At 45.0% G+C, this 16,043-nt stretch overlaps 1 protein-coding gene across 4 annotated transcripts in view; it reads right to left on the bottom strand.

Moving 5' to 3' along the window:
• Positions 1–6,308: 6,308 nt before the first annotated feature.
• Positions 6,309–16,043, bottom strand: part of LOC118397565 (paired box protein Pax-3-like) — a 34,934-nt gene continuing 25,199 nt past the window's right edge. For 2 of the 4 annotated variants that reach the window (XM_052467899.1, XM_052467897.1), the window contains exons 7-9: positions 15,677–15,894; positions 10,067–10,349; positions 6,309–8,592 (exon numbers count right to left, since the gene is read on the bottom strand). In XM_052467899.1, the coding sequence (XP_052323859.1) occupies positions 8,558–8,592; positions 10,067–10,349; positions 15,677–15,894 (536 nt within the window). In that variant the 3' untranslated portion in view covers positions 6,309–8,557. Of the gene's footprint in view, positions 8,593–10,061; positions 10,350–15,676; positions 15,895–16,043 lie in introns of all 4 variants that reach the window. The other 2 variants (XM_052467900.1, XM_052467898.1) reach the window with 1 other exon arrangement.

Below are 16,043 nucleotides of genomic sequence, written 5' to 3'. Positions count from 1 at the left end.
TCCTAGTACCCCTGTGGATAGGCCAAGTACCCCCAGGGTCCTAGTACCCCTGTGGATAGGCCAAGTACCCCCAGGGTCCTAGTACCCCTGTGGATAGGCCAAGTACCCCCAGGGTCCTAGTACCCTGTGGATAGGCCATGTGCCCCCAGGGTCCTAGTACCCCTGTGGATAGGCCAAGTACCCCCAGGGTCCTAGTACCCCTGTGGATAGGCCAAGTACCCCCAGGGTCCTAGTACCCCTGTGGATAGGCCAAGTACCCCCAGGGTCCTAGTACCCCTGTGGATAGGCCAAGTACCCCCAGGGTCCTAGTACCCCTGTGGATAGGCCAAGTACCCCCAGGGTCCTAGTACCCCTGTGGATAGGCCAAGTACCCCCAGGGTCCTAGTACCCCTGTGGATAGGCCAAGTACCCCCAGGGTCCTAGTACCCCTGTGGATAGGCCATGTGCCCCCAGGGTCCTAGTACCCCTGTGGATAGGCCAAGTACCCCCAGGGTCCTAGTACCCCTGTGGATAGGCCAAGTACCCCCAGGGTCCTAGTACCCCTGTGGATAGGCCAAGTACCCCCAGGGTCCTAGTACCCCTGTGGATAGGTCAAGTACCCCCAGGGTCCTAGTACCCCTGTGGATAGGCCAAGTACCCCCAGGGCCCTAGTACCCCTGTGGATAGGCCAAGTACCCCCAGGGTCCTAGTACCCCTGTGGATAGGCCAAGTACCCCCAGGGTCCTAGTACCCCTGTGGATAGGCCAAGTACCCCCAGGGTCCTAGTACCCCTGTGGATAGGCCAAGTACCCCCAGGGTCCTAGTACCCCTGTGGATAGGCCAAGTACCCCCAGTACCCCTGTGGATAGGCCAAGTACCCCCAGGGTCCTAGTACCCCTGTGGATAGGCCAAGTACCCCCAGGGTCATAGTACCCCTGTGGATAGGCCAAGTACCCCCAGGGTCCTAGTACCCCTGTGGATAGGCCAAGTACCCCCAGGGTCCTAGTACCCCTGTGGATAGGCCAAGTACCCCCAGGGTCCTAGTACCCCTGTGGATAGGCCAAGTACCCCCAGGGTCCCAGTACCCCTGTGGATAGGCCAAGTACCCCCAGGGTCCTAGTACCCCTGTGGATAGGCCAAGTACCCCCAGGGTCCTAGTACCCCTGTGGATAGGCCAAGTACCCCCAGGGTCCTAGTACCCCTGTGGATAGGCCAATCCCCCCCAGGGTCCTAGTACCCCTGTGGATAGGCCAAGTACCCCCAGGGTTCTAGTACCCCTGTGTATAGGCCAAGTACCCCCAGGGTCCTAGTACCCCTGTGGATAGGCCAATCCCCCCCAGGGTCCTAGTACCCCTGTGGATAGGCCAAGTACCCCCAGGGTTCTAGTACCCCTGTGTATAGGCCAAGTACCCCCAGGGTCCTAGTACCCCTGTGGATAGGCCAAGTACCCCCAGGGTCCTAGTACCCCTGGTTGGTAACCACTGATCTTGAGGAGAGGAGGAAACTCATTAGAACTTACAGCAATGAATCATATCAATTATGAATTAATATTGACTATGTCAAATTGAGTATGGATAGTATGGATGGATCTTCTTTTTTTAAATTCCATTTTTCTTAATAAAGCATTGTTGGTTAAGGGCTTGTAAGTAATCATTTCACTGTCAGGTGACATGTGACAAATACAACTTGATTTGATTTAAGGCCATCGAGGAAGAAAAATCATGTCTATTTGTACTTTTTTTTTTACAGTATTTGTGGGTGGAAGTGTAAATGATTACTTGTTGTGTTCGGTCAGCTCTCCCTAGATAACACATGTTCTCCAGCTTTGTTTTGGTCATGTGGTCTCATCATTACACTGATTTCATTGCATTAAACAAAGACTGAAGCTTTCTAGACCCCAGTTGCCACCCACTCTACGGAAAAAAATATTGATGCCCACAGAATGAAAGCATTGGGGACATGTGATCATCCTGGAGTGAGTTTTCTGAGAAAACATGGCCAGCGTGCATGACGTGAAGGGGATTCTTTGTTTTCTTGTAGTCATGTTACTCTTTTTTTGGTATCTATTTGCTTCGTACCCACACCCTACCCCCACCTCATCTTCACAAGGCCCTCCCTCCCCTTCATGTGTGTCACCACATTCCAGCCTGGGATAACTATAATTTTAACTCTGCTTGTGGAAAGTAACACATTTTCCAGGGGAACAAATAGTACATTTTAAGGTGACTAAGAATATTTAAATACATACCCCCCCAAAAAACATTATGCCCTGCCATTAGTTGAATACAGACCCCAGGAAGTGACTACTTTTGAGAAACTATTGGATTGGCTGCCTTCAACTAATGACAGGGCTGTATCTAGAACTGCATGTTGAAGATAGAAATGTAATGATTAGAGCACACACAATCTCCTATACTATTCCAATAGAACCTCATTAATTTATTTAAATGGACTAATTTCCTGATATGAACTGTAACTCAGTAACTCGTGTTGCATTTATGTTTTTCCCAGTGTAGTTTCCTTTCTACATTTAATAGCCATATTTTGTTACTGTTAGCATTCTCAGTAACGCTGAACATTAAGCTGTTCTTGTGCCAGGGTCACGCCCTGACCTTAGTTATCTTTGTTTTCTTTATTATCTTGGTTAGGTCAGGGTGTGACGAGGGTGGTATGTGTGTTTTTTGACATGTCTAGGGTTTTTTGTACATCTATGGGGTTTTGGTTTGTCTGGGTAAATGTAGGTCTATGGTAGCCTGAATTGCTGTTTATCGTTGTCTCTGATTGGGGATCCTATTTAGGTTGCGATTTCCATTTTCGTTTTGTGGGTTATTGTCTATGTGTAGTTGCATGTCAGCACTCGTGTTTATAGCTTCACGTTCGTTTTGTTATTTTGTTTGTTTGGTGTTCTTCGTTGTAATAAAATAATAATGTATTCGTCTCACGCTGCGCCTTGGTCTCCTCGTTATGACCAACGTGACAGCCGGTGTAATAAAAGTGTAATAACTTTTGGAGCATAATTTTATTAGCATGTTGTTACATTATACTTTGGCAATTGCATTTCAATTAACTACTGTACACAAGAGGAATAGTGACTTCCTTATTCCACTTATGTAACAATTCTGTTATTAGGTAATTATAAAGACATTTCCAAAGTCCTATGTACCAACATTATTTTAATAATCACTAAGTTACTACACATGTAGAATAACTTGATTTCAAGTGTTACTGCATTACCTTATGTCACTTATTTATTCAAATATATTTATTAGTCATTTTGAAACTTCAAAAGTGGTTGTCCCTCATGTATTTCATTCTAGGCTATAGGCTATAATTAAGATTAATATCTAAGTGCCCTCCAAACCATGTGCTAATGATCATATACTGTATCTAGATTAATTCAACAAACTATTGTAGTTTTTTGTTCTTCATCAGATATTTTGCAGCCATCAAATACATATTTTGGGATTTTCAAATAACTCACATATATTCAAATACCTTCAAATATTATTTGGTTTTCTGAGACCTGTATTTGAATATCAAAGAAAATAGTTTCATTTTCATTGAAACTCTATTTCATCTATATTCAACAACCTCAAGTATTTAAAAAAAAAAAATTCAAAATAAATACAAAGTATAACAAGTTTCTGTCCAGGTTTGCTCCAATCCACTGTCTTTTTTCCAAACATACGTCAAGCAAAAACACGCAAACGCAGGCACATGCATGCACACTGTTATGGTCGTGAGAGGAGGGTTCTGGTCCAATGTATGAAGCAAGGAATGAACCAAGGCAAACCCCATTCCAGCAGATTGATATTTTGCCTGGCTCCACAACTGTCAAAACATCTCTGCCTGCCTGCCTACCCTAAGCCAACGTACTGCCTCATCAAAGCAGCCTGCCGTCCATCCCATCAGACAGCCAGCCAGCGAGCCCAGCTGTAACAGCCTGGATCAAATAACTCACATGCAGTCTCTGATGTACTGCTGGGATACCTCATCCAGAATCTCTTTCTCTTTCAGAGCTCTGTCATGGTAGTAATAGTCTATCATAAAACAGAGGATAGGGTGTCTCTCCGCCTCTTATTTTTTTACTGGCTGGTCCTCCCCCCCTTCTCACTCTGTCTCTCTTTCCTTCTTTCTTCCCTTCTCTCTCTCTCTTCTGTCTTGGTCTCTCAAGTGTCACTTATACCTGGTTCTAACATCTGATTACAGTCAGATCACAATGTGTCTTTTAATCGTCTACACCTGTCTAAAAATTAGAACGTGGACACGTTCTAATTTTTAGACAGGTGTCTAAAATGCCATTGACTTATGGCATCACTATGTATCTTACAATATCTGTCAAATTATTTGCATACCCTGAGGATATCTGGTCACACAGTGGATGGATAAGAGACACATTTTACTACCATGTGTAGATGCAACAGCTCCAATATGGGCATAATCAGAATGTGCATACGATCAGAACAAAAGAAGCATGTCCAGCCAGGTCACCGTGGTACAAGTCAGTATTCATCGTCCATCCATGTCTGAGGATGTGGCCAAAGGCTGCATGTTCGCATCCAGCGATAGAAAAAAGTTTTTTGGGAGATATATTTTTAAGCCTAACCCAAACCTTAACCTTTACTTTAACCATTCGGAGTTAATAATGCCTAACCTTAAGATTTCAAAATTTAATGTTGGGAATAACTTCGAATTTTGACGCTTAAGAAACATGGATGAACGTCTAATTCTAACGTGAGACTGTGAGAGCTTGTTGCGCATGTTATCCCCAGGTATAAACAAGGCTTCAGTTTCAGCTGTCTGTTCCTCTCTTCTCTGTATCCTTCCCTCTCTCTCTCACAACCCTGTTTTTCATTGCATTAATATCCTGGGGGTTGTGGGGTTAAGTTGTCCTTAGCGTGTGAGAGGAATGAGGAAAGCCCAGGTCTGCACCAGTGGAAGGGTTAGAGGTTAAGTGCCTGGACAGGGGGGTTGCTGCTGAGGATTAAAAACAACACCAAAACACATCCGCTGCTTTACCTCATAGACAAGAACATGACAACAGAGATGTTATACAGAACTTATTTATACACATAGTTATAGTATAATATAGTATAATGCAGGAATACACTCCCGGAAATACACTAATACTGTAGTTGTACATACACACAAACTCAGAAGCAAAAGCACTAACACACACACACATCGATTCGGAGTGGCAGAGGCAGCTGCCAGTGTGATCTCTGGGTCATGTTAGCTCACATGACCCAGGGGGGGTGAATGTCTATGAAGTGAGTTACCAGATCACATGCTGATGGGGGTTAGTGTAGGTTCGAAGTGTAACCCTATGGAACAGACAGAGGGATACAGAGGGCCCCTGGTAACCACTAACATGGCCATACGCACTGCTCACAACTCATAGTGCAACGAAATGGCTAAATAAGAATGTTATATACCTCTGTTTGTCTTTATCTCTTTCCTTTCATTACATGTTGTAAAATTGATTCAACTAGTTTGGGTTTTAAGTAGACTCTGGGGTGTATTCAGTTCACGAGGAGTGTACATTAGTAAAACTCATTTCTGTGGTCACAGCTTTGCTTGGGACTTGTACAGCGACAGCGATTTGTCTTCATCTTAAATGCTACTGCCTGATTAGGAAAGCAAACAGTCTTTCTGGCGATACTGTACAGGATTGTATATTGGATTGTGTGTTTATGGGAGTGTGTGTGTGTGTGTGTGGAAGTTTACATTTGGTTCCTCATATTGGCCCAATTATTTCGTATTCAACAATAAAAATGTCAGCTGTATGATTGATCCAAAGCGGGTAAACATTTCTGTTGACATCTCTATTTATAAAGTGTGTAGTCCCTCCAAGGGCTGAGACGAGACTCGATTAATCAGACCAGTGTTTTAATTAGGGCTAATATCCTCAGGGTGGCGCGCACACACACACACACACACACACACACACACACACACACACACACACACACACACACACACACACACACACACAGACCCTGTGTGTATGACCAAGGCCTGAGAGCGGTAAGGGGCAGCGAGGGTGAAGAGTGAGGGGGAGGAGGGTGTTCTGTTTGTCCAAACGCTCTGAGGGTTGTTCTCATTTAGAATTTGTGAAACAGACGTGTGTTTGTTACAGTAGAGTGCCCGTGGGCATTAATAGATGGTGCAGATGTTTGAATGTCTTGAGTACTGTTTCTAAGAAAGGCTGTTGTGTTCAAGTCCAACTCCATGTCAGGAACCTCTCTTTACGGTTCTATTTTTACACAGGGCTAAGGGGTTTAAATACGTTTATTTGAAAAATACATGCTTGTCTCTCTATTCTTTTGTATTTTATATTGCGATGAATCACTGTCAATTATTTACTGCACATTGATGACAAACATTTCATACACAAAGATTGCATTGAGACCAAAATTACCTTGAAATTACAGTGTAACTTTCAATAAAATTAAAACTATTTTTAGTCATTGTATTTTCATTTTTTATTATAAATAGTGAGCTTGTACACAAGACATTTCACGATATCATTCTGTCAAATAATACAAAAAAATATATAAAAATGAAAGAAATCATTGGAAAGAAAAAACACTTTTCTTTCTGTTACAGACAAATGTACAATTGAGCGATGAGTGCTTGTGGCAACCTTTGATCTGTTGAGACATCCAGCTACCATTTAGTGAACAGACGGACACAGTGTTCCTATAAGGTATGTGATGTAGTAATTTGACGAAAACGTTGCAGAAAGTTTAAGAATAATGTTGCAGAATTGTTAAGATATTTTAGAGAGAATAAATAAGGAAATGATGTAAAACAACACAAGAGAAACAAAAAGACACAAGCAAAAAAATGTATGAAATAATTTGGCTTCGTAATTCTTCATAAGTTTCTTTTGTTGACTTCTTTTTTCCCCCTTGAATCAATCTGCTCCACATGGGCTTGGAATGACTTCAATGGTTCACAATGTGCATCCCACCTTTCCCTGTGGCTTTGCTGTCAGAGCCGTACTGACAATGTTGTTGTTTCTTTGTATTGGACCTCGAAGCCTAAGTAGGCACATGTAATAACCAATGACTCAAACATGATTCAAATGTTTACAGAAAGTTCTTAAGACACAAGATCTTTTTGATTCATCTGTTTGATGGCATCGTTGACTCTGAGGTACATGATATTGCACTTCTGGTCAGCTGGGTTGGTCTGTGGTGAGGTGGTCCTGGTTTCTCATGTGTCTCTTGGTCGTGAGTCTCGTGCCCTAATAGGCCTCTATGAGGGGGAACTGCACCCCTTGATGGATCAGCCCTGTCACCCATCAGAACCCCTGAATCCCCCCTCCTTCATCCTCCTCCTTCACCTGGGACTTTCCCCGAAGTCACCCCTGACCCCTAGGAATACTTCTAAAGCTACAAGAGATCAGAGTTATCAACAGAACACAGTGAGAGTTCAATGGAATGTTTTAGAACACTGAGCATTTAACATAATGAAGGGAACGGAACAGCTGTAGTATACATTGCAGGTCTGTTTATGATGATGCCTCAAAGCTTCCTCTTTCTTTGATTAACATGTTTATTTTCTACACATTTCCTTGTTTGTTTGTTTGTTTGTTTGTTTGTTCCTCAGTCTATGGCTGGAATGTTGTGGTTTTTTTTCACTCTTTGTGTGGGAAGGAATCTTCTGGAACAAAACATATCAAATAAATGCAACGTCAAATAAAAGCCTGTTATTTTTTCCCTCAAGTAGCTTTCATTCAGAGATAAATAGAATGAATCTGTATTCCTTTGGCCCTACGACAAACATGTAAACAGGTTCACAGCTCTAAAGCCACTAGTGAGTCTGTTACTATACAGTCTGGTTGTGCTCTTCCACAGGCCTGACTTAAGGATGTTTTACCCCAACCGGGCCTCCACTCCACTCCTGGGCTGTGCTGTGGGTCTGTGTGGATTAGTCTTCCACAGGTTTCCTGGTCATAGTTGGCGCCCAATGTGGGGTAGACCACATCACAGCCAAGGGAATGTACCCAGTGGCATCTCTGTCAGTCATCAACAGACATTAATCTAAGTTCATGTGTTTCATTGTTTGGGCCTTAAATTCCTCTCTATCAATGTCCTTTAACTTTAGTCTCTCTTCCATTACTTTGATCAAGCCTGAAGGAACAGATCATTGTTGAGTGGAAGTGCCTGGGTGAGGAAATAGGTAGCCAGGGATAGTGGACGAAGCTTTTGGTCCTGATTACTTGAAGAGCCCCCTCAGTCTCAACATATACAGTACAGTACACACGTCCCTCAACCGAGACTAGGCTGAAGGTGGAGACTGGGCTGGGCCGGAGTTGGAGACTGGGCTTGGCCGGAGGAGGAGACTGGGCTTGGCCAGAGGAGGAGACTGGGCTGGGCTGGAGGTGGAGACTGGGATGGGTCAGAGGTGGAGACTGGGCTAGGCCAGAGGTGGTGGTGGAGACTGGGCTGGGCCGGAGGTGGAGGTGGAGACTGGGTTGGGCCGGAGGTGGACACTGGGTTGGGCAGGAGGTAGAGGTGGAGACTGGTTTGAGCCAGAGGTGGGGGGGGGTTCTTAGATGGGCAGATCCTCAGGTGATCTCTGGTCTCAGATAATGAAGGGCACCTAAAAGGAAAAACAGAAATGAATGAGACTAAGTTACAAGTTAACCTCAATTAAAAATAAAGACTGATGATCACTGACAGAGATAAAGAGGGTTTGAACCATGGGAGCAGCACTATCTTGGTGATTAGTCTCACAGTGCAGCTATGTGTGTGTGTGTGTGTGTGTGTGTGTGTGTGTGTGTGTGTGTGTGTGTGTGTGTGTGTGTGTGTGTGTGTGTGTGTGTGTGTGTGTGTGTGTGTGTGTGTGTGTGTGTGTGTGTGTGTGTGTGTGTGTGTGTGTGTGTGTGTGTGTGTGTATAGAAAGGTGAAGTGGGCAGACTTGATATCAGTCCCATTAAGATTGGGTAAGGGCTGGGTTAGGCTTGACACTAGAGGCCCAGTACCAGCGAATCTGGGACAGGGATCAATACTGTTTCCCCAGCAGGCCCACACCACACACCTGTTTCTAATTGCTCCCTGCCAGAGGATATTAGGATCCTTCCACCCCCCAGAAAATCCCTTTTCCCGTTCTACAGACCTAACTGCACACGGGTATCCAGTCTCTGTGATTAATGACATCAAGATGCAGTCCCTCTGATGTGTGTGTGTGTGTGTGTGTGTGTGTGTGTGTGTGTGTGTGTGTGTGTGTGTGTGTGTGTGTGTGTGTGTGTGTGTGTGTGTGTGTGTGTGTGTGTGTGTGTGTGTGTGTGTGTGTGTGTGTGTGTGTGTGTGTGTGTGTGTGTGTGTGTGTGTACGTGTCTTTTCTGTCCACTTAGAAATCTCTTCAAGATATTTCATTAGGCATTTCTTTCTCTCGGATATTAGGTTAAATATTCACTCGATACCTGCAGTGCTTTATAAAGCTACATGGACTGGTGCCTTTGCTTTGAAGGGCGAGGTTGCTGCGAGGTCGAGGGACTGGCCTGATTGGGTGCCCCGTGCAGGTCACCCCCCACAGAGGGAAATTGAAAACTACAGGGTGCTCTAATCACGGTTGAATGCATGTGGATGACGTCGGTTTTTGAGAGTTACATGAACGTTTGTTTGATGTCAGTGTTAACCTTAGTGTAATGTTAATGTGAACTGAAGGGCCTCCTCACAGTTAAACAAGCCTCCCATAAGAAAACGTTCCAGGAGACACTATCTTACACTATTAGTGCTGTTTGACAGGAAGTAACAATTGCTGACAGGCGAGGCGAGGTGAGGCGTGGTGACATGACGTGAGCTACAGTATACCAAAGGACAGATATGATCCAATATAGTCAGCAGAGATAAGATCAAACAACTCTTCCTGTCTGAAACCTGCTGTTTTCATTGGATGGAAACACGTCATATGAACACTGATAGAGTCCTATCAACACATTTGTCCTTTGTAAATATTTTGGCGTGGTAGACTTCAGAGCAGTGAAAACTCAAGGCGGCTACAGTTGATATGATTGGAGAGAGATCTTCCTAAGTGTTTAAGTGGTAATAAAAGTGAGAGATATTGACCTTACTTTGTCCGTGGTACTGCCCATACTGGTAGGAGGCCACAGGGTCCACGCTGTAGGCAGGAGCACTGTAGGAGGACGGGCAGTAGGACTGGGAGTTGGGCAGCGAGGGGAGACTGGGGATGTTGGGGACACTGGACAGGCCCTCCAGACCCTTGAGGTGCTCCAGACGCTGGGAGCAGCTGGCCCCCATGCCCCCGGGGGGCTCCAGGCCTCCTGTCAGGGGGGAGAGGGCGTAGTCACTCTGGGGCTGGTGGGGCACTCCGCCTGGGTTCAACAGACCCATCACCTGGAGACAGGGAGAAAGAGTGTTATTGCTGTTACAGTGACGTTATTGACATTCCATTCAGATAGGTGGTTAAGTGATTTTGGAACTTGTGAGAACAGGTGGTGTAGTCCTATCAGAGGCTTTGGCACAGCATTGTGTTATGTAACATTCCAAACACTACGCCCAACCCCCATCCATAACATATAGTAGCACAGCCTAAATCAGACAGGAAGTTCCTCTCCACTGACATCAAAACCCTTCCACCAGGCCTTCCCAGACAGGCAGCGATAGCACCACAGAGGAATAATCAACCAATTTGTCTCAGAAACTCTACTCCACTTATTAGGACATTCCCTCCTGTCGCCGCTCCAAAAAGCAAAGGATGAGATAAAGACTTATCACCAAAGATGTCCTGACACAGATAAGCTAGTAGACCTTTAGAAGCAGAGAGAAAAACCTTTGGACTACAGCAGACAAGCTGCAGACAGAGAAACAGGCTAGGCTTTGACCTGTTGTTGATTAGCCACCCGATAATTGAATTTGGGGGAATATTTCTTGGCGAGCGAAGGACGGAAAAGAGCCGTAGGGTGTTGTTGTAAAGGAGGTTCAGACAGAACGAGCCGATAACAAACCCTCACTAACTTTAACTGGATGGATGAGAAAAAGTTCAACAAAAGTGTCTAATAAACAGATAATTGCTGTGACTCAAGATCATCTCACTGAAAAGATATATCCCAACGTGACCACTTTAAACCTCCCTACCTCTAAATGCATCAAATCCCTCTAAACAAAGACCTCTAGCCTCTGTCCATGTCCTAATGAAAAGCAGGTACGCTGCACTTTGGGCTCTTCTGGCCCTATAAGTGACATATTATTCTACATCCACACACACAGATGGTCCTGCTTAAGTCATTTCCCAGGCAGGGGACAGAGGAGCCCATGTTGATTTTGAGAGGGGAGTTGTGTTTCTCGACCCAAATAACATTTTCCCAAAAAATGACCTGCGTTTTGGAACACTCTGTTTAAACAGAAGAAGTATATAGACGATTGGTGCGGTCGACCTCTAAAAGAAACTACAGCTTTCTAAAAACGCTATACCTCTCTCTCTCTCTCCCTCTTTCGTCTCTCCTTGTCTCTTTAGCGTGACGTGGCTCCTGGCTGGGCTTCATCAACGTTTTTCTGTGTTGGAACATTGCTGTGTCCAGCGGCCCCAAATCAGCGTGTCCAGGAAGAGCCGGACAGCAGAGGAGAGCCAGGGAAGAATGTCGGAATGGGGGAAGTCTGAGACATACAGGACATTCCTGCTCTCTCATACAATATACTGTATATTCAAATAAATGAGGACTTGACTTTCATACTGAGGAATGTGGAGACAAACATTGTAAGAATGCAATCATGAGAAGCCTCCCTGGAGGCTTAACGGTTTATGTGCAGTATATGTGTGTGTGTGTGTGTGTGTGTGTGTGTGTGTGTGTGTGTGTGTGTGTGTGTGTGTGTGTGTGTGTGTGTGTGTGTGTGTGTGTGTGTGTGTGTGTGTGTGTGTGTGTGTGTGTGTGTGTGTGTGTGTGTGTGTGTGTGTGTGTGTGTGTGTGTGTGTTTCCCTGATTGCCCAAGGTAGCTGCATATGGACTGCTTAAGAGACGAAAGTGTAGATAAACAATGTCTCAACAGAGATTCAGGGAGGGGTAGTTTCCCATGCACCTTAAAATACAGACTCTCAAACATACATTATGGTTGTCATACAGAAGCCCTGTCAGTGTAATCTTGACAAACACCCTTGCAGAAGTCGAGGTGTGTTCCTTACAAATGGAAAACATCTGGGGGTCAGGCACCCCATTTATCAGAGAGGGGGAGGGGGGATAAGAGGTGTTTGATTTGTAGAATTGTGTGTTGCGCCAACATGCAGCAAAAGTTCTCTTGCATGCAAATAATAATGATCAATCCACCTTATTTGTAGTTTCTAAATAGAGTAGGCCTAGTTGATCTTCGATATACAGTCTTCATAACCATTTATATAAAAGACATACCCATCCAATATAAGTCAATTCATCATTTAAACAACATTCCACACTCGTACCAAAAAAATGTAGATAGCCTGCACCAATGATATATGGAACAAAACATAGGAAATAATCTACATAAATTACACACATAATTCAATTCATTAAATATTCGGTAGCAATCAATTTGGACACTGGAACCTTGATTGATTACTCTTCCAAAGTGCAAGGATATTATGGATGTGTTGATGGGCTAAACTGTGGGACGAGTTAGAGGTGATGACGGTGAGACTGGAAGCAAAAGTATATTTGCCCTACTGCTACAGAAAAACAGAATAATATCTGAAAATATTAGACTACCATACATGTTCTTTGATAGACGATATCTCCCCTCCTTATGACTTAGCCCATTCATTGTCATTTAGATCAATTGAACACAGTTCAGTATATGAAACTGAACCAAATAAATGTCTTACAAATTACCAATAACTATTTTAAACATTCATCAATAATATGAAACATTTCAAAATGCTTTCTTTCCCAACATGTGACCTGTGTAAATATAATTTTTCCATGTCAGCCTCTCCAGTCAGTCATCCTTCATGTCCATATTGTCAGTCACACTCTCTAAAGTGATCCTGAAGCACTGTGTGCGTGTGAGTGCGCGTGTGTGAGTGCGTGCGTGTGCGTGTGAGTGCGCGTGTGTGTGTGTGCGCGTGCGAGTCTGTGTGTGTGTGTGCGTATGTGAGTGCGTGTGTGTGCGTGTGTGTGTGTGTGTGTGCGTATGCGCGCGCGCGTGAGTGTGTGAGTGTGTGTGCGTGCAAGTGTGTGTGTGTGCGAGTGCGCGTGTGTAAACCCTGTGCTCTATTGTCTGAGCGGTCTGACTTTGAGCAGCTGAAATCTCATTTTCTGCCTGTTAGGACAGCCTTTAATGTTTAGGTAAAGGGACGATAAGCCTCATCCCTGTATAATTGGCCATAATTGTCTTTTCAGTTTTCATTTGTCTCATCTTCTCCTCATTTGTCCTCCTCCGTGTCCTTCCTCTGTCCTTTTCAAGTCCTTTCACCACCGCACACCCACCACCACCTCACATCTGAGCTGGGCTAAATGGTAGAGTTTTTTTTATTTTTATGAACCTTTATTTAACTAAGCAAGTCAGTTAAGAACAAATTCTTATTTACAATGACGGCCTACCAGGGAACAGTGGGTTAACTGCCTTGTTCAGGGGCAGAATGACAGATTTTTACCTTGTCAGCTCGGGGATTCGATCCAGCAACCTTTCGGTTACTGGCCCAACGTTCTAACCACTAGCCTACCTGCCATCCCGGATGCCACTTTCAAGGAGCGGGACTATAATCCGGAGGCTTCTAAAAAAATCCTGCTATGCCCTCAGATGAACCATCAAATAGGCAATGTGTCAATACAGGACTAAGATTGAATCCTACTACACCAGCTCCGACACTCGTCGGATGTGGCAGGGCTTGCAAACTATTACTGACCATAAAGGGAAGCCCAGCCGCAAGCTGCCCAGTGACACAAGCCTGAAAATAAAGGAGAGCCGCACACTCAGAGACTACTCAGTGACACAAGCCTACCAGACGAGCTAAACAACTTCTATGTGTGATTCGAGGCAAGCAACACTGAAGCAGCTGTTCCGGACGACTGTGTGATCACGCTCACCATAGCCGATGTGAATAAGACCTTTAAACAGGTCGACATTCACAAGGCCGCAGGGCCAGATGGATTACCAGGATGTGTACTCCGAGCATGCGCTGACCAGCTGGCAAGTGTCTTCACTGACATTTTCAGCCTGTCCCTGGCCGAGTCTGTAATACCTACATGTTTCAAGTAGACCACCATAGTCCCTGTGGCCAAGAACACAGAGGCAACCTGCCTAAATGACTACCGACCCGTAGCACTCACGTCTGTAGCCATGAAGTGCTTTGAAAGGCTGGTCATGGCTCACATCAACACCACCATCCCAGAAACCCAAGAAATTGCATACCGCCCCAACAGAAGGACACAATCTCTATTGCACTCAACACTGCCCTTTCCCACCTGGACAAAAGGAACACCTACGTGAGAATGCTGTTCATTGGCTACAGCTCAGCGTTCAACACCATATTGCCCTCAAAGCTCATCATTGAGCTAAGGACCCTCTGCAACTGGATCCTGGACTTCCTTATGGGCCGCCCCCAGGTAGGCAATAACACATCTGCCACGCTGATCCTCAACACGGGGGCCCCTCAGGGGTGCATGCCTAGTCCCCTCCTACACTCCCTGTTCACTCATGACTGCGTGGCCAAGCATGACTCCAACACCATCATCAAGTTTGCCGACGACACAACGGTGGTGGGCCTGATCACCGACAACAATGAGACAGCCTATAGGGAGGAGGTCAGAGATCTGGCAGTGTGGTGCCAGGACAACAACCTCTCCCTCAATGTGATCATGAACAAGGAGATTATTGTGGACTACAGGAAAAGTAGAGCCAAGCAAGCCCCCATTCTCATCGACGGGGCTGTAGTGGAGCCTTGGTGTCACCAACAAACTATCATGGTTCAAACACACCAAGACAGTCGTGAAGAGGGTACAACAATGCCTATTCCTCCTCAGGAGACTGAAAAGATTTGGCATGGGTCCTCAGATCCTCAAAAAGTTCTACAGCTGCACCATTGAGAACTGGTTGCATCACCTCCTGGTATGACAACTGCTCGGCCTCTGACTGCAAGCTTCCTGACATCAAGGAGTTCTATATCAGGCAGTATCAGAGGAAGGCCCTAAAAGCCCTCTTCTCTCTACTACGGCATTGCAAGCGGTACCAGAGCGCCAAGTCTAGGTCCAAAAGGATTCTTAACAGCTTCTACCCCAAAGCCATAACACTGCTGAACTAATGGCTACCCAGACTACCTGCATTGACCCCACCTCCCTTTTTGTTTTACTATGCTGCTACTCGTTGTTTATTATTTATGCATAGTCACTTTACCACTATCTACATGTACATATTACCTCAATTACCTGGACTAACTTGTACGCCTGCACATTGACTCAGGAACCGGTACCCCCTGTACATAGCCACATTACTGTATTGTTATTCTTTTATTTTTTACTTTAGTTTATTTTGTAAATATTTTTCTTCACTCTTATTTTTCTTAAAACTGCATTGTTGGTTAAGGGCTTGAAAGTAAGCATTTCATGGTAAGGTCTACAGACCTGTTGTATTCGGCGCATATAACAAATGAAATTTGATTTGACCTCCACCTCACACCCACCTCCCGACATAGATAAGAGTGTGAACTCTGTTTCTGTGTGTGTCTGTGTGTAGATAGGTAACTCCGCTGGACTCACCTGGGAAGAGAGGCCATTGCCGTTGGAAGAGTTCTGGGAGTTGGGAGGGCCTCCTGACGTGACAAAGTTGTCCGAGTAGCCTGAGAAGCCGTGGCGTCCAGTGGCCAGGCAGTAGGCCGACCCCACATCCTGCCCTCCCCCACCTGAGCTCTGGTGGTGGCCTGAGGAGGGTGGCAGGGGCTGGGGCCGATGCAGGGTGCTGGGCTGCTCCGACACCGCTAAGGGAAGGACAAATAGAAAGGAAGAAAGTTCAATTTAGATATATTGTCAATCAATTGACAGATTATTACATTGTAGCCAACTTGAAGCAGGTAATATTTAATAATACATGACTTTGTTAATCAAACTCTAGGGTCTGAACCCTGAG

Source organism: Oncorhynchus keta, chromosome 18 (genome assembly GCF_023373465.1).
Source record: "Oncorhynchus keta strain PuntledgeMale-10-30-2019 chromosome 18, Oket_V2, whole genome shotgun sequence".
Taxonomy (NCBI): Eukaryota; Metazoa; Chordata; class Actinopteri; order Salmoniformes; family Salmonidae; genus Oncorhynchus; species Oncorhynchus keta.
The sequence above is the reverse complement of the archived record's forward strand: the minus strand, read 5'-3'. Positions and strand labels throughout refer to the sequence as shown.